General features: G+C 34.9%; 1 protein-coding gene across 4 annotated transcripts in view; it reads right to left on the bottom strand.

Moving 5' to 3' along the window:
• LOC129944278 (rhophilin-2-A) overlaps window positions 1-19,922 on the bottom strand; it is a 125,144-nt gene that overhangs the window by 11,526 nt on the left and 93,696 nt on the right. For all 4 annotated transcript variants that reach the window (XM_056053615.1, XM_056053613.1, XM_056053616.1 and 1 more), the window contains 2 exons: window positions 11,254-11,370; window positions 11,007-11,134 (listed from right to left, as the gene is read on the bottom strand). In XM_056053615.1, the coding sequence (XP_055909590.1) occupies window positions 11,007-11,134; window positions 11,254-11,370 (245 nt within the window). The remainder of the gene's footprint in view (window positions 1-11,006; window positions 11,135-11,253; window positions 11,371-19,922) is intronic.

The following is a 19,922-nucleotide window of genomic DNA, read 5'->3' as shown; positions in this document are numbered from 1 at the left end:
TCTATCAAAATGACAGTTGATCATGTTTTTTCCCTTAACTGAAATCTGAACTTTATTAGTCCAAAAGGGTTCCTTGTCAATTTGGAAAAGAAATAACTAATATTTCCTTACAATACAAGATACAAATCGTGATGGACTTGTAGCTTGCCTGAGGAGTATTTTGTAGACAATAACTTCTTGGTACTTTTTGTACTGTGAACTTAACGTAGAGGTTTGAGAAGTAAAGTTCTGAATTTGAAATTCATGAACATTTTAAACTAATTAGTTTTTCAAGTGTCATATAAATTAAATTTCATCTTACAAAAGCTATCAAAAACATTATTGCAAACAAAACATTGCTCAAGCGAGCTAAAGAAATGTTACTTATTTCTTATCCAATTTGACAAGGAACAATTAACACAAAACATAAATTTGAAATGTGCATAAAATAAACATTGGAGTGGTTTTTTATGGTTAACTTTCCAGTCGACTTTCCAATAAAGGTGCGTTAATTGAAAGGCAATTTTTTGACAGCTGGCCAATCAGATATCAGAAACTTTCTTCACTTTGATGTATCGTATGTCACTTGAACCCGCCTATTTACATTCATCAAACATGTATGCTGTCAAACACCAAATCGCATTTGATTTTTGGCTAATGAAATTCACGTCTCTAAAAGTTAACTTGTGTCAAAACAATAAGCTGTTCATACATTTTTATTCAACATAAAAAAAACTTAATTTATTATGGGGCTTTTCATTGGTAAAATAAATCAATTTATTTATTTAGACAACTGCCCTCTTCTTTCATATTAAGGTGTTAAGACAAGAAATTTACATTACAATATATTTTGACAATCATTGGGGTCCCTTAACAGACCACTTGCGGCCGAAGAATTAGCGGAGGCCCTAGACTGCTATAAAGCAGACATCACCGGCATCCAGGAAATACGATGGGATTGGCCGGGAAAAAAGAGGATAAAAAACTGCGTTATTTACTATAGTAACTACTACCACGAAAACCAACAGCGCTTATTTGGATGCGGCTTTGTCATTGGAGCCAGACTTAGGCAAGAAGTCTTGAGCTATAGGTGCATCAATGAGCGCCTCATGGCCATACGCATCAAGGCTTAATTCGGCAACATTAGCTTGATATGAGCGCACGCCCCCACAGAAGAGAAAGACGACAACACCAAAGATATGTTCTTTCAGCTCTTAGACAGAACATATGAGCAGTGTCCTAGCTACGATATTAAAATTGTCCTGTGCGATTTTAATGCCAAGCTAGGAAAGAAAGACATCTTTGGTGGAATAATTGGGAAAAACAGCCTGCACAAAAACATTTCCGACAACGGATTCAGGCTCATAGATTTTGCTGCGGGGTGAAACGTCATGGTAGTCAGTACGCGTTTTCCACACCTCAACATCCACAAAGAAACTTGGAGTTCTCCAGATCAATCTACCGTCAACCAGATTGACAATATTGCGATGGACGCCAGACACGCTTCCAGCATCATGGATGTCCGAACTTTCCGAGGATCTAACATCAACTCGGACCACTACCTCGTTGTAGCCAAGCTAGCACTTCAGGTTTCCAGACAAAAGACAAAACAGGGAGATGCTGAAAGGAGGTACAACGTCAAACGGCCACAATCGCCAGAGATCGCCAAATCCTTTTCCGGTAGCCAGTACGCGTTTTCCACACCTTAACATCTACAAAGGAACTTGGAGTTCTCCGGATCAATCTACCGTCAACCAGATTGACCATATTGCGATCGACGCCGGGCACGCTTTCAGCATCATGGATGTCCGAACTTTCCAAGGAGCTAACATCGATTCGAACCACTACCACGTTGTACCCAAGGTAGCACTTCCGGTTTTTAGACCCAAAGCAAAACAAGGAGATGCTGAGAGAATGGCTACAATCGCCAAAGATCGCCAATCCTTTTCCGACCGAGTTACAAGTAACCTCTTTCAAAGTTCTCTGCCGCCAAAACAAAGTATCGAAAACGAGTGGCAACATGGACAAGATGCAATCAGAGAAGCCGCCTCTGATGTGCTGGGTTTCAAGCAGCCACCAACAAGGAACCCCTGGTTTGATGAGGAAGGTAGAAAAGGCGAGAGGAACGCCGACTTCTCAGAAGGAAAAAGAGATTGCATGAGAAGCTTGTGGTCGAAGAGGTTGAGAGGTATAAAAGCAGGAATGAAGTTCGAAAGTTTTATGAACGGGTGAAACGAAATTCACAGGTACATAAACCTAGAACCGAAGGCTGCAAAGACGAAAGTGGAAACATTATAGTGGAACCGCTGTCAATGCTGAGAATATGAAAGTATATGAATATGACGAAGTAAAGATTGCCATATCTAAGCTGAAGTCTAATAAAGCCCCTGGAGCGGATGTCTTGAATGCCGAGCTATTTAAAGCTGGAGATAAGTTGGTTAGGAGCATGCACCAAATTATCTGTAAGATATGGTCGGAAGAAAGCAATGCCCGATGAATGGAACCTCAGTATTGTTTGCCCGATCCTGAAAAAATGAGACTCTCTAAACTGCACCAACTATAGAGGAATCAGTCTACTTAGCATCTCCTATAAAACCCATCGTCAACAACCTGATAGATCCTTATCAGTGTGGTTTTAGACCAGGAAAGTCCACAGTCGATCAAATATTCACATAACGACAGATCCCCAAGAACACCAAATCGACACCCACCATCTTTTCATCGATTTCAAGGCCGCATATGACAGCATATATAGGGACGAGCTGTATAGAGCCATGTCTAGTTTTGGCATCGCTGCCAAACTCTTCCGTTTGTGCAGGATGACCATGGAGAACTCACGCTGCTCCATAAAGGTTGGAAACATCTTTACAGAACCTTTCGATGTCAAAAAAGGTTTTAGACAAGGTGATGCGCTGTCATACGATTTTTTTAACATCGTGCTTGAAAGAATAGAGCAGAGCTCACACGTCAACACTAGAGGCACTATCTTTCAAAAGTCTGTCCAATTACTAGCTTATGGTGATGACATTGACAAAATGAAGAACTCAGCGTGATGTCAATGGGGCTTTTGTGAGTAGTGAGGCATAGGCGGCAAAAAAGGGTTTAACGGTTAATGTGGGCAAAACACAGTATATGTTGTCAAGAAAGGAAATACAAAACCGACGTCTTGGTCAAAACGTCACCATCGACAGACGTATTTTTGAGGTAGTCAAGGACTTCGTCTACCTAGGCTCCACTGTAAACGCAGAAAACAACACCAGCGCTGAGATCAAACGCATAATAACTTTTGCTAACCGCTGTTTTTTTGGGCTAAGAAAGCAATTGAGTGGTAAAGTTCTCCCTCGAGGGACCAAAGTGTTGCTATATAAGACCCTTATCATCCCCGTCCTGCTGTACGGTGCAGAAGCTAAGACGATGACAAAAGCGGATTAAAGCACCTTGGGTCCGTTCGAGAGAAAAGTTCTTCGTGTGAACTACGGTCCGGTAAGCATCGAGCATCGGAGAGTGGAGGAGAAGATGGAACGACGAGCTGTACGAGCTTACAGCGACATTGACTTAGCCAAAAGGGTTAAAGTCCAACGACTAAAATGGCTGGGTCACGTACACCGAATGGAAACCAATGCTCCGGCCCGGAAAAAGGGGGTTGAAACTCACTTAACAATTAACAAATTATCGAAATAGTACAGTATGACTGTGTTTGACTGTAACGATTTATTATTTGATTTATTTGCATACGTCTGTTTTACTTTTCGTTTAAACTGTCAAAAAAGTGCGAGATGAAAGTATAAAACGTCAAAATAAATCGCCTTAAAAAAACATAATGTGTGTGCACTGCCAACATCCAGGAAGAAAGTCGTTCATTAGAGCATTTCTTTAATGTCAAATTTCAGATCAGAAGAACAAAGAAAAGGTATACAAAATAAATCATCATTATTTAAAAATAAAATCCTGATGAAAATAAATTCCTTCAAGCTCCCTTCATTCGTATACCTGAGAATAGTTACCACAGATTCTATTTTCTTACACCTTTTTTTGTAAAATCCTATTAACGAATACCTAATTTAATCTAATTGACAATTAAATTAATTCCCAATCCTACCGCACACTTGACAAGGGTTTTTTAAGGGGATGATCTCACTCTGCCTCTTTTTTGTATTCTTTAATTCTTCACTTATAAATTCTACTTCATTGTGTTTTTATTTTGAAATGCGCAATTCCATACCAAAACATGTTTACTCTTTTATTACTCTTTGTAATTTTTTTGTATTTTTATTTTTGTTGTTAATTTGTTTTGTTATGACGAGGGATGGCATTTAAATTGCTGACCAGAATAAAAAAAAAGAGTCGATTGATTAGTGAGTACTGAATTTATTTACTTTTATGATGTAAACAAAGCCTAAGGCATACCCATAGCATAGGTAGGTAAATAATTTCCCTTGTCAAAAATACAAAATTACGTAGGCAGATAATAATCCAAAAGGCCTAAACGGATCAAATTGTTTGTATGGTTTTGTTCAAAAAAATTGATGTTAACCTATTACCCATGTCATTCCAGAATCTTATTAATGATCTGTTACCATTAAATTCTTTTGATTTATAGTTGGTATGCCAATTTAGGGTTTGATGCAACTTATTCTTTACTGATTTTATTTTAAAAAAGATTGCGTGGATCGTAAACACAATAAAGTAATTTTTTATGACACATAAACAAATTAAAAGATTTATGATAAATTGCCAAACCGTTCTGAACAGAAATGTCAACTCAGTTTGACATTCTCAACTGTCAAACCAGGACCAGCAACCATCGAAACTTCCCATGAAGCTAAAAACAAAAATCTATTGTATGTGGTTTGGTTATACATAGTTTATAGCATGCCTACTTAAATACGATTTATTTTAAAATCCAAGTTGTTTTTCCTTCCTCATAGACGAATCACCCTGTATACATGTGAGTCGCAAAATAACAATATGTGCAATAAAATCAATCTAACTCCTTGACTACATAATCTGCATTTTTTATCGATAAAAATGATCTGATTTAACGTTGCGTTTTGAATGTGACAAATTCTCGCATTTTTGCACGTTTTATAGCAAATATATTTATGTATTAAAGTATATTTATAACCCATTTGATTCTGCTCCATTTCATGAATAACAATAAGTTAATAATACTGAAACTCCGCAGTTTGAATTTGATGAGAAAATTAATAACAATAAAGAATTATGTAAGAGCACCAGGTGGTTTTTTTCTGAACTACGATTAGAACCATAAAATTATTTTAGAACGATATTATAGCAGATCATGGTTTTTTTATTAGAAAAATTAATGAATATAACAACGATAAATTTCAAATTTTGTTTTTTCAATGCTGTTGGAAAGGAATCGACAGAATTGTCAATATACACGGCGACGTCATAATCATGATATAATCAAACCACGTGCTAGGAAGTGAAAGAAAAACTACACCATAACAATTGAAATTTCAATTGAAAAAAAAAAAACATTATTCCAAACATCAACCTTCAATTTGAGATTTTGTTAAACAAAAAAAGAACAATAAAACAATTCAAATTTAAACGAAGAAAAATTTTATATAATTCCCCTTTAGTTGTTTGGCTTGAATGATTTTTCGTTTGAAACCTGCAAGTCAGCATTTATGGATTGAAATTCAAACTTTTATAGCAAAGTAAAAACAAAAGTACACAAAAATAAAACCAAGCGAGCAAAGCAACAACTAAAAATTGTTGTATATTAAAGCAGGTGAATGTGATTGCGTTCCAGTAGTTAACCACTGCATAGTGGGTTTATTTTGTACCTTTTATTGGAAGTATTTTTCTGCTTTTACGTTGCTATAATGTGAATGTCCCTCTGGCAATATCTGGGGAATTGGAGGCCGGTAAGTGAGGTGTTACTCACCACCGCCGCCGCTGCCACTTCCACGAGTATATACCTATCAAAAACCCAACCCAACCTCCTTTTTATATTTTCTGTTTCGAGATCAAAAATTGATTTTTTCTTAGGTATCTATAACTTTTTGCTGGTACGAGTATATATATTTTAAGCTTCTCATTGACGGTTCCACTTGGTTGCAAAATTTTGCGCTTGACCGTGCAATTAAGCGCAAATAAAAGTAACACAAAGACAATAAACACTCTGGTGTCATTCGATCAAGATAAAGAACATATTTTCTTCGTTTTTAATTGACATTATTTTAACAGAAAAATGAACCCATTCAGTACACGAATTTTACAAAAAAAAAACACCCAAAGTGTTTAATCAGAAACACGCTTCAGCTTCGGCTTCGGCTTCACCTGAAGTTTACGAGTTCAGCCATAGGAATTCAATGCATGCTATCACCATGGAGCTTCGACCTCACGTTTCGTTTGACAATCGTTAGGAAAAGAACGTAATGTAACTCCAAACGGAATTATCTTAAAATCTGCAGCACAAATGATAAAAGAGATGAGAAGAACGAGTAGATTGCCTTGTTTTAAATTCCAAGCAGGTTCCAGTAAGAACAAATAACATAAATGATTTGCGAACTGAACGCGTCCATAAACTGGAAATAATAGGGTGTTTTATTAGCTGCACAAGAAGTTAAGATGCTTGATGTCTGCTTTGACAGTGAAGTTTGATTTGACAGTTGAGAGCGTCAAACAATGTTGGAATTTCTGTTGAATAAGGTTTGGCAATTTATTAGCCGTTTTTCTTTTTAAGCTCAGAGTAAAGCTGTTTCTCGGAGCACGCTATATGAGCTCTAAATAAAATGCCCGAGAAAATGGAGTAAAAAACGGAGTTTTACTGACTTCACGTTTGTTTCGTGTGGTATGAAAGAGGCAGATGGAAAATTCTTAAGCTTTTGACAGTTCATTTCTCCAGTGTGTTTCATAAATAAGTCGGAGAGCTGCGATCAAACTCTACTTAGAGCCTCATGAAGCACTTCGTCCGAAGAATTGTGATAAAGCATATTTCTTGTAAAATAGCTTCGTCAATACAGTTAAACATCTACGACATTTAGGTTTCAAAAAGACTGTATAACTTGTCATACCACCCGATATAAAGTATAAATTTAACCTCATTTGGACATTTATTTTGTATGACATTTTGTAGCTGTCAAAAAACTTAACCATGTACAAAAATGGAGAATTTCATTCACATTTAAGACAGGAATTGTCAACCACGTATGAACGTCAATTGTAACATTTGATATTACCAAGGAAGATTTGCGAATCGGGATCCGTCAAAATGCCTGATATCCATTTTAAATATTTTGGGCTTATTAAAGCGAAAGAGAGTGCACATTTTTTATAATTTTGAAAATACCCTAAATCAAGAAATATGTTATAGAAACATGCATACCTATAATATATTATGTATGACATTTTGTAGCTGTCAAAAAACTTAACCATGTAAAAAAATGGACAATTTCATTCACATTTAAAACAGTAATTGTCAACCACGTATGAACGTCAATTTTGATATTTCATATCACCAAGGGAGATTTCCGAATTGGGATCCGTCAAAATGACTGATATACATTTTAAATATTTTTGGCTTATTCAAGCAAAAGAGAGTGCAAATTTTTTATAATTTTGAAAATACCTTTAATCAAGAAATATGCTATAGAAACATGCATACCTATAGTTTATTCTGTATGACATTTTGTAGCTGTCAAAAAACTTAACCATGTTAAAATAATGGAGAATTTCATTCCCTTTTATATTAACATTTAAAACAGTAATTGTCAACCAAGTGTGATCGTCAATTTTGACATTTCATATCACCAACGAAGTTTTCCGAATAGGGATACGTCAAAATGACTGATATCTTATTCAAGTGACAGAGTGTACATTTTTTATAATTGTGAAAATACCAAAAAATATGCTTTAGCAACATGCATACCTATAATTTATTATGTATGACAGTTTGTAGCTGTCAAAAAACTTTACCATGTACAAAAATGGAGAATTTCATTCACATTTAAGACAGAAATTGTCAACCACGTATGAACGTCAATTTTGACATTTCATGTCACCAAGGATTATTTCCGAATTGTTATCCGTCAAAATGACTGATATCTATTTTAAATATTTTGGGCTTATTCAAGCGACAGAGAGTGTACTCTTTTTATAATTTTGAAAATACCTTAAGTCAAGAAATATGCTATAGAAATATGCATACCTATAGCCTATAACTTCTTATAAATTGATTGATCTGATTCAAAATTGTGAAGATTGAATTTTATTTGTGTTGTTTACGGCGCAGCGGCTATATGTACATTTTTGTGTTACTTTGTTGATCATTAAATTCTTTTCAGCTAACCTGGAATTTGGATTAATACCACAATTGAAGTGGATGGAGCCATGATTGATTTAAGACTTGTTTAGCTTTTTTGGCAGCACCATTATATAAATGTCTATCTTCTATCTCTATCTAAAATGTACATGCAGAGTCCATTTTTCATTTTTACACTTAAGACCAAATTGAAAGAAAATTGTTTATGATGTAAACGAAAAACTTGCAATTTGTTTTTATATTACGGAATGTGGTTGGCTTTTCAGAAATCTTGTTTAGAAATAACCTATGTCCATAATAATCATATTTATTTGGCAATTTGTTTCTTTTTGTTTTTGTTTCTTTCTTTATTTGGGATATGTTTGTTTTCTTGCCACAAGCATTTTAAAAGAGGGAACGCATACGAACTTTATTTACGCTGTCATCACAGATAACCAGGTAGATAAGATGAATTTTCTTCATCTTTAAATGGCTGTATGTATGTAATAAATTAAGGTATTTCCTTGACAAGCTTTTAATGACACTATAAGTGTTTGGTTGAGCCCCTATAAATAGTTTCTTTTTTGACAGTTGGGAAATAGCTCCTAATAACATGGTCTAGCCCATTTGCACGTAGCGATTTTACTTTGACATTTAATTCTGTGAAATATTCCCAAAATTCTTTAAGTCTCAAAAACAAGAATTGTTCAAAAATGTTCCATTTAAATTTTGTTAAACTGACAATTAATTCCTTTTGATTTTTCAGCTTAAAGCTGGGTACACATGGCCTTACTGTAACCAACATTAAAAGTCTAACAAAAACTCACATTGCATCGCTTACAATTCTTTAATGAAATAATATGCAGTTGAGATTCACAGATTTAAAAACAACTGTCAAAGCAAACTGCACGAAATAACGATTGAACCCAAAAAGCCATAAAGTACCCATGCATCTATATAAGCAGACATACCTTTTCGGATAGAGTCTGTTCGTTTTGTTTTTTCTTATACGTTCTTGAGAATGTCAAGTCAAACTATCAAATGAGTTCTAAGAACATGCATGAAGCAAAACAGTGCACAGCACATCATCAGACAGGCATAGTATGTATCCAAGGTACTGCCTTTCTATATGTAAACAAAGTCCTTTCAAAGCTTGGAAGAAAATGGTAAAAACATAATACGACGAACGAGGACGAGTGAGCGCGCGTTGTTGACGACAATTGCAACGACTGCACCGACATCGACAGTGAGAATATCTCTGCATGAAGATCACTCCGCTCTGTATGCAATGCAACTGAATTAATGCCATCACACGTAGACCATGTCATTTCATGCATTTTAAATGAATCCACGAAAGGGCTTGCTTGAAATGATCCTCGTTTTAGTTTTTGTTTTTGTCATCATTTTCCTGGCGTATCTATTCTCTGTCTATATAACATTTGCCTTTGACGACAGACTTTGCCATTTAAGAATTTATACCTAAACATAACCACAACCCACCATACTAGTGGAAAACCTATACCTTAAATTTCCTCCCTTCTTGGGTACTCCTTGGCGTTGGGATCATTAAAGAAAATTTACATAACACGTCTATCGTTGGTATTACAATATCGTTCTACTAGTTGAACGTCGTCAATTTTATAGACAAAACAGGCCCGTAGATATGAATTCTTTGACATTAAGGCTAAATTAAACGTCAAAGAAAAACAGTTTGACAATTATCCAGTGAAAATCTTCAAAGGATATTCGACGCCATTGTTTAATTCCGTACGTAACGTCAAAATCAGGAATAGAAAAAGCGAATATAAAGAGTTAAAAATCATCCAGTAAGTATATTCAGAGTATATTCGACGCCATCTTTTATTTTTGTATAAAATGTCAAAATAAGAAAGGGAAAAAGGAAATATAAAAAGGTCTGTTTGGCTGTGTGAAATTTTCAGAAACTTTCGTATTTTGCCGTCAAAAGAAAGGGAAAAGATTAGGTTGATTGAAATTTCACGTTATCAAACAGACTTAGGGTTTCGTTAAAATAAACTCCAATGTTGTTCATATTTTGACAGGTTAACAAAATTACTTAAAACTTTAAACGAGAAACCGTGATAGCTGTCAATTAAGAGCAAACATTTTTGTTAAATAAGTTGTGTCCGATTTATGACAGGTGTCAAATTCACAACTGTCACTTTTTTGTATCAATTTTAATCTGAAGTCCAGGCGCAAAATAACAAATCCACTCCTTTTAGTAGATGAACGACTTTTATTTCATGCTAAGAATTATCGGAAGGAGTTGAAAAATAATTGGATATTGTTGGCTCAAGGAGGTCTATTTCTTCTGGGCTTGAGTTGGAGCAATGGTCCCAGGCTTGGGGATATGGATGGTATAGTTTAACTATTTTACTTGTTGTTGGCTGTTTAGGAGGATAATTGTGCGGATCGAAGAGTATTTATTTTAAATTAAATTTACAACATCAACGACGACAATCGCGCAAAGGGTCAATTGGTATTTATTTAAATTTCCCTATGCAGATAATAATAGTTGAACGCACGTGATCAGTCGAAGGAGTAGGTATAGGCTGTACTCTAATAAGTATAGTGAGGGTATCGGCTTCAGCAGCACCTTTTTGCGATGCTTGTGGTCTGAAGTATTTTAAATGCGGTCTATCTATACTAGGTATTATATGAAGCTGATTGGGTGGGTTTGGAATCGCATGTAAAGGTTTAATGTATCGTACACTTAAAAATACAAAGTACTCACCTATCATTTTGGTATATTTCAACGGATGAATTTAGCTCGGCTAATTGTTCCTTCAGAAGTTGAAGGTTGGAATTCACAAAGCTAAGTTCGAGGGCAACTGTGTCGCGAAGTTTTCGATTTGTGGTAGCCTGAAAGGGAGAGGGAGAGAAATTATTGTGTAGAAAATGTCAAAGGATGTCGTTTTTGTATGCACATTGAGTATGCATTGTGACAGCCAAGTCTGTAGTTATTATTTTTAAATCCTTACCTTAAATAGATTTTCGGCTCCAGCACGTAATCGAAGCTCTTTGTTAATTTCTTGATTTAATTTACAACGACGAGTTTGTAGTTTACCCCGGCATGTTGCTGCTCGAGGATCAGATCCCTGAAAAGAAAAAAAGAAAATGCTTTTGAAAATCTAACAAGAGTTTAAGTTGATGTTACGCTTCTTCAAACCTTAAATATCTGAAAACAAAACAAAAATTATAAAAATGTAGATGAAGTAGACTTTGTAATAAAAATGACAGATATGTCAAAATTTTAAAGAGAGAAACTTTAAGCCAGTCCAGCTTTTTTAAAGTACCTATGCAACTGTCTTCGAAATATGAACACATATAAGGCATGTTCAGATATTTGGGATTTCGTAAAAAGGATTCCTCACCTAAAGCAGCATTCACATGAGTACGACCTACGAACGACGAATGAATTACTAAATGTGAGTTTATACACGTTTGAAGACATATTTCCTCACAAATTGTTAACAAAACGATATCAATATGGTTTCTATTTGATTTATGATGCATACTTTTACTTTTCAATATCAAACATTAAAAAATTAAAAAAAAACAAATTTATTCGTCGCGAAATAAATTGTAGTTGATACGAACTGTCAAACTTTATTCGCATTCCACATTATCCCCACTTGCAACGAATAAAATAATCGCGCTTACTTAACCTAAAAAAATCATTCTTATTTTGGTTTCGGTTGTGAATGGTGTTCGGATGTGGCAAAGTCAAACTTCATTTGCGACGAATTGACAACTCTCATGTGGAAGAAATGTCAAAATTGTAGAATATTCGTTCATTCGTTGGTCGTGCTCATGTGAATAGCGCTTAAATTTGTCAATTTTTGCTGTTCGACGCTTGCCAAAAAGTGTCTCTTTTTCAAAATTGCTTGACAGCACAATTACTTTCTCACGGAAAGGTCATTAACGTCACTGCCTACATATGTATTTTGTTACAGAAAACTATATTGTCTTAAGGAATTTCATATTTTTTGTTCTTAAAATAAACCCGCTACGTTGTTATTACTTCACATTTCGTTCAGGCGTCAAAACTTCTCCCATCTACATAATAATTCAAGTCAGCACTTAATTACGTGGGCAGGATTTTGAAGTTATAACTCATTGTGCTATTGTTGGCTTATAACTTATAGGTCTGTTCGAGTACGTATATTAATAGATTATAAAAATGCCACAGCTTACTGTCAAATCTATATGCAACTTAAAGTCACAACAATCACCGCGTTTGTTCTCCTCCTTAATGAATATAGGTACTTTATTACCATTAAGTCAAAATGGCAAAGACGCAACATTTTGACGAAACCTTCAGACGATTGAATATAAGTATACATAGGTTACGTACTTACGTACCTAAAACACAACAGAAGGTAGAAATGTTACAACTTTTCTAATGCAAAGCTTGTTATACGCGAGGGTGGGGTTGCATAAAGATAGTTTTGTTTTTGTTTGTTGTTACTATGAAACTGGCTCCACACAAAACAGCCAAGCCACACATAAGAATGAGGTTGTTGACACTTCAACTTCTAAGAGTTCTTCATAATCACAAACAAACTCTGGGGAGACAATATTGGAATAAAAAAAAACTAAATTTTCCTCCGTCATGTCACCTTCTCTTTGAGCGTCTAACCACATCGCGCCAGCGCTGCTGCTGGTTTAATAATATACCTAACTCCATTGCTTTGTGGAAAGGTTCTTATGTGTGTCTTTGAAGCAAGGGAACCGCTGAATGGCAACATGGTTACGGGACGAAGATGGAGCATAATAGGCATTTGGAATCCATAAAGGAGTTGAATGTAGATTTATAAACATAGTTATATGTTTATTTGGTCTGCGGTGACGTTTATCTTGTCGGTTTTTCGTGTCTCCGAAGTTGAATTTATTTTGTTCGTTTGATTTGTTTTTTTTTATATTTTCTTCTAACTAAAAATTTTCTTAACAGAAGATTTTGAATTTATTAAAGTTGTTATTTTCTCAAGCTTAAGTATCTTATTTTGCGAACCAATTATTTTCTGTCACAAAAATTCTTTTGAATATGGTAAAATGACAGATGTTACAAGTACAGCTGTGAAAGTAACAGATGTAAAAGTTACATGTGAAAAAGTGACATATGTCAAAGTGGTACCTATCAGAGTAATATATGTCAAAGTAACAGATATGGAAATGACAGCTATTAAAGTGAAAGATATCAAAATGACATCTATAAAAGTGACAGATTCCAAAATAATAGATGAAATTTGTCAAAGCGTCAGATGTCAAATCGACAAATTTAAAAATGATAAATGACAAGTTACTGTCGACTGTTACAAGTCAAAGTGACAGTTGTCATAGTGACAAGTGTCAAAACGATGGATGTGACTGTGAATGTCTTAGCACCAGGGTTTAAAGTGACATAAGACAAAGTCATTGTAATTGATCAATCATTAAAGAAGATTCATTTGTATACATAAAATATAAAGCATCATCGTAACCTCGAGGAGCTGTTGAGAGTTTTTTACACAAAAGTTAAGTCGAACAAAACTGGATTGGCTAATGACGCCATAGCCACTAAGTGCCGCCCCCGCATAATTTCGTGATGATAGTAGGTACTATAGATTTTATATACAAGGAATCATGGTAACATTAAGTTTTTTTAGCATCGATAATGTACAAATAACTGCTTGTTTTGTATGTAGAAATGACAGCGCGTTGTCAAATTAATTTTATTAAAATCCAAAAATTATAGAATCTATACAATCCATGCTTAAGTCTTATATAAATCTCACAGTTTATTCTTAATGAATTTGACAACTACCCTAACAGGTAATCGATATCACCCACTAAAAAAATTTGACATTTGGAATTAACAACTAATGCATTCAAATCTACAATTAAAAATTGTTGGGACGACAAACATGTTTTGAATATGAGCTATATTTGGAAGTATTTGTCATTTTTAAGTTACCTAGACATTACTTTTAGTTAGTTTTATGGCATTTGGTTGGAGTGATACAAGCCAATAAGTCACTTTGAAAATCTTTGCGTAGATAATAATTTCCTTCTTTTTTTAAGATAATAATTTCCTTCTCTAAAAAAATAGTGATTAACAAAGATGGTACAGAAAATAGAAGAAGTTGACAGTTCGATGTTGTTAGACACGGAAGTTCTTGAAATTGTTAATAATTTCAAATTGTGCAAAAGTGTTGAACAATTTTTGCAGGGTGAGTTTTATATATTTCATTTGTGTATCATACTTTTTTATATGATAAGATTTATGTTTTGACAGGTCGAGGATTGACAAAGAGAAGTTTGTTGCTGCTGAAATCAGAACACCTATCAAAAATATTTCTGGATAGGGACCTTGGTCTTCAATTGGAATTTGAATATGAATTAAATAAATGGAAAAAGGAAAAGTAAGTAAAACCAATATATTATTTCATGTTTTAAAAATATTTAAAAGTTATTGTGATTTTTAGTTTACACAACGATTTAAGGAAACACCGAAAATAGGATTGACGTCTTGTCACAAAACTTGCTGGAACACTCATGTACATCCATCTTAAGTTTTTTTGCGCATAATTTTTTCCTCTGATGGAACAACAAACCAAAAAGGTTCGTTTAAAAACAAAATGATTATATGTTTATTTTAATTTTATTTCTGTAATTTTATGTTAAAACTATTAAGTTTTATATAAATAAAATTAATACAAAGAATTTTGAAATGTTTTAAGTATTTTTATTTTCGAAAACAAGTAAAATTTGAGCTTATCGGAATCCCAGAATTATAAAATCCCGCTTTTTAAAAACAAGAAATATATTTAAAATAACGGCTGCTAAAATATGTATCCCGATCCATTATAATAATTCCGTTTTTACTCTTTTTCAATTTTTCAAGTTTCTTACTGAGGGGGTTTTAATTATAAGATACGGGATTTTAAAAAGTGGGATTTTATTAGAGGGATTTAAAGAAACTGGCTAATAATACGCGTGATATTGAACTCAACCCGTTAAAATATAAATAAGTGGTTATGAATAAATGTGTTGTTTGATATATTTGACATATTCAGCCCACCCATTCCACCTGAAAAAAATCCCTTTTTTTCTTTTCGTCTATTGCGAGTTTCGGGGCAAATTTCGAAAATTCATGTTCGAAAGGTTCCCCTTATTGGCAGCACTCAGTTCGGGCGGAATGAAACGTCATTCACAACTAAAATATTCACTTATTTTTTGGAGGCGAATTCAAAACAAAGTGATATGCTGCTCAATAAAATGCAAGAAACCCCTGAAATAGCACGCGGCTTTGTAAAAGAAAGCAAGGACAAAATCAATGCATTTTGGAAGCGGATCACGGAACTCAACAGGGCGGGGCCTCCAATCAAACCTGAGTTCGAATGGAAAAAGATAAAGACTCACTTTTATTTTTTGTGGAATCTACAGATGAGTATGTGTTGATGGTGGGTAATTTGTGACACTAGAATTCTTATGACGTTTTAACAATGACGGTGACGGCTGAATTTGATGTTTTTTAATGGTGGCGGTAGAATAATCCAGAGAATTGAAATAATTATTTTAAGAAGACAAATTTATTAAAATGATAAAAATGAATGTTAGTCAAAAGAACTGTTCGAAAAATTTCACCACTGACAGCTGGTTTGGGGTAGGTTTAATAATAAGGAAAAAGAGGGAAATTTATTATTCGTTCGGATTATTTAAACGACGAAACATTTTTCAATAAAATAAAACATGTATTCAGACTTTTGAAAAAATTCTCATGGATTTCAATTTTGCTTTGCAAACCTTTTGAGGAGGACTTGAAATCTATGTCTTCAAAGAATTGTATAGAAATAATTAATACAAAAAATAGGCTTATTGATCAACTTGATTGTATTGCAAAACACCTTCTAAATTCCATTTTCAAGAACCTCGGGTTCAATCTCTTGATGGTTAAGAAGTGCTCTTCCAGGCTTTAAAAGTCGAAGAGGCGAATGTGTCACCTTAAATTTGATAATTTTCTATACCATCTGACATACAAGCAATCACTTTCGAACTTAGTGTGGTAGAATTTACTTATAGGCTTTTTACACCAAGTCCAAACCAGAGTTTTCGGGAAATTATCGGTTTTCGCCGAAAACCTACATCGTAAACTCAAGTTTTCCCATATATTTTTGGTAAACCAGAAGTTTTCGTAAACAACAAGTTTTATATAAAACCTCTCGAAAACGGTAGCAATTCAAAGTTGAACTAAACAAAAAAATCTTCGAAACATTCAGCACTCAAATTAATGTAAAAAAAACAGCTGATGGCTGCTGTCAAAACAAATATTTCATGTTGAAATAAATTGGGTCGTGGTAAGTAATATTATTTATACAATTTCCTCACAAAATAAGAATGATTGCTTTTTTTTTATTTACAGAATATGGAAGAGAAAACAAATTTAAACTTTGGGGGAGCTGTGTGGCAACAGAAAAAATTGCGGCAAAATTTGTAAACGTCGAGAATAAAAGCCCCGTGACTATTTGCGGCACTGGCGGTTCTTTTATGATCCTGGAGAGTTTCAAAAGCTTTTTGTTAAGCGAGGAACCGAAATTCACTATGGCTACTGGCGTGACGACCCCAAGGACGACGAAGACTTGCTCATAGTTCGTAATGACGTTTCCAAGGAATGCGTCTTCGAAGTCGAATTAGTGAATTGTTTCGACCGATAGAAGTGAAGTAAGGATAGCTGCAGCCAAGCGAGCTTGTAGTTCTTGCTGGTTCATGTCGTGAACCCATTCCACCCGTCCCCAGAACTTCAGTTGAAGCTTTTTTTCTAGTCGAGCTAGTGTTACATTAAAATCGATTTGAATTGGTTGGAACACAATTTTTTACTCACAAATTTTGTCATACAAATAAAAAATTTGACAGCCGGTGTAACAAATTTAAATGTCAAATGAAAACGTGTAAATGTTCGGTGTGAACGATTTTTGGGTTTTTCAAAACTCAGTTTTGGGTTTGGTGTGAAAAGGCTTTAAAGCACTACCATCGCCACTAAATTCATCGACCTCTGGTATGTATTCCAGTAATGAACAACTAAATGGACGCATTCAGCCACTGTAATTACTCACTAAATGTTTGAAAGACATATTAAAAAAATAAAAGAAACTAAAGTTTAAGACCGTATTAAATTTCCCCCCTCGCAAGAAATGAGAAGTTGGTAGAAATTATTGGAAGCTAACTTAAGGTTTTTTAAAATGTCGAAGAGGATAAGTTGGCAGTATTTTCCGGCTCTACTCTACAGTCTCTACAGGGATTAGGGACTCACAACTTTATTAAATCAGCATTCAGGAAAAAGGGATCGCCCGTTCTATTTTTGGTTCGGGGTTGACCACCTAACTGTCACCTTAAATATAATGTCATCTGTCACACACGTAACCATTTTGGGGATTCTGGTTGATAGATACAAGGACTGAACCCTAATGACGTCTTGCAGCTGCAACAGAATTGGAAGATTGAAAATGGATTGTAACTAAGTTTTACCGGAACAGTAGTACATAATTGCCCTGGAACTTTACACTTCACATTAACTATACTACTCCCTTATTTTCTTGATAAAATAGGCCAAAAGTTCCGTATTTCCATTAGCTTTCAATTTTCGACGTTACATAAGACAACAGTTTGAATATTACCAAATATGTGCACAATTCGGTTGGGACAATAATTCGTTACTTACTGATTGCATGACCACTTTCACACGAGATATTTTTTAAGTTATGTAGAAACGCAAAGCTTTTTGTTTTGTTTAATTTCTTCTGTTTTTTAAACCCATTCACGTCAAAAGTCAATCTTTATTCTAAAATTATTACAAAATACATACAATGTTTTCATGATGAAGACATCTTCTTGGAGCATTTCCAGCATTTATCATTAGCATGGCCATCGCCACCATCGCATGGCTCAAGCTCAAACTAATCAGCATCACTATCACGATCAATTGCTGGAGTGGAGACCTGAGAGTGATGTGGTGTTTTGCTTGCTGCTTGTTCGTGCCCGTGAAGTTTCTTTTTCGTGTAAAAGTAAAAGTTACTTAAAAATCTATCAATGGCGAATGGCAGCGCTGTGCGGCCACATCGGTGGCGGTGACGTGCAACTTTACTAAATGATAACGACGATGGCGCGCGGTGGGTAACTAAAGTGACGATGAGGCGAGGAGGATGAATTGGCTATGCGCGACCATGGCGAAAACAAGAAACGAGACTGCAACCAGCAAGCACCTGATCGGAACACTTAAATAGCTTAAGAGGAAGAAGACGAAGAATAATCATCATCATCATCGTCCTCATCGTCATCCTTTACCTTCAACTGCATCCAACGACAGCATAGCTAAGCTATGCCCGTTCATCATCTATGCCATCAAGAAAGTCAACTAGCAATATGTATGCTCCGTGCGCGCTTCTCTCCGACTCCAGCTAAAGCTCCGGCTCCGGACGTGGACAAAATGTCTTAGTGTTTCGATAAAATTTCACCAAAGGTATTACCTGACATTGAATGGCGGGATGGCCTCGCAATGATGGTCATTTTATACTCGTTCGTTTTATAATTTTGTGAACTCTCGGTTTTGGCTGAATTTCAAAAGAAAGCAAACTCTATTTCCCAGGCCAATAATTGTAAAGTTTCTTCTTCCATCACCAAGCGCCAAGACCGTAAAGGAATGGATATAAAGAAAAGCCCGATGATTTACTGGCGAAAATATGAAGAAGACACTCGAATATACCAAAAACCAAACCAACCTCCAGAACGTGTTTAACCTTTGTACGAGCTCTCGTAAGTCAGGTCAGCTTCATGTGCACCACATTATCTCCTTTGTCTCTTGGAAGCAAAAACCAGACTTTGCTCCATAAGCCCCCCAAAGTATAATGCTTAGTCATGGAAACAACACTACAATCTATTTAATAAATCTGTTGTAATGGAAAATTCGGCACCATGAACATTTAGAGACTCATAGTCTTGTCCTATGCACTTAAATGTTTATAAATTTGCTACCAACTGTTAAAGCTGGTTTATTGATGGCTTGATGTTGTTTTTGTGGTAAAGCCTTTGTTACAACTCACAATCAATTACGTTTGCCTTCCATTCGAATTCTGATGTGGTGTACTTTTCACACCACGTGTTAATTTTCCATGAGATTTTTAACTTAGTTGAAACGAATGGATTAGTTTAACCGAGGTTCCATGAAAAAGGTACCTTATTTATACCAAGGTATATGGACTTTTGTATATGAACTTGATGAATGATTTTAAGAGAAAGGGAAAATCAAATGGAGAGTGTCTGGAACTGGAAGTGTGATAAATGATAAATAATTCAACTAGTACAATATTTTTTCCGATATGAACGTACCTTTATTTAGTTACACTTCAACCACGATTACTGTCAAAAGTTATTTGACTTGATTTGAGCTTGAATAACTTTATACATGTTGTATTTACTTTTCGGTAGTCGACAAGTAACTTTGAAAGACCTTCGAAAGAGCAGAAACAATTACAATGTCGATTTATAAAGTTTTACCTTTCTTTTTTGACAGTTCAAAATGTCAAACTCTATTGACATTTCAGTTCCTTCAAAGGAGCAAAAACAATTACAATACCGATTTATAAAATTTTATCTTATGTGAATCGTTTTTTTC

Source organism: Eupeodes corollae, chromosome 2 (assembly GCF_945859685.1).
Source record: "Eupeodes corollae chromosome 2, idEupCoro1.1, whole genome shotgun sequence".
In the NCBI taxonomy this organism is placed as follows: domain Eukaryota; kingdom Metazoa; phylum Arthropoda; class Insecta; order Diptera; family Syrphidae; genus Eupeodes; species Eupeodes corollae.
This window is presented reverse-complemented; position numbering and strand designations above follow the sequence as displayed.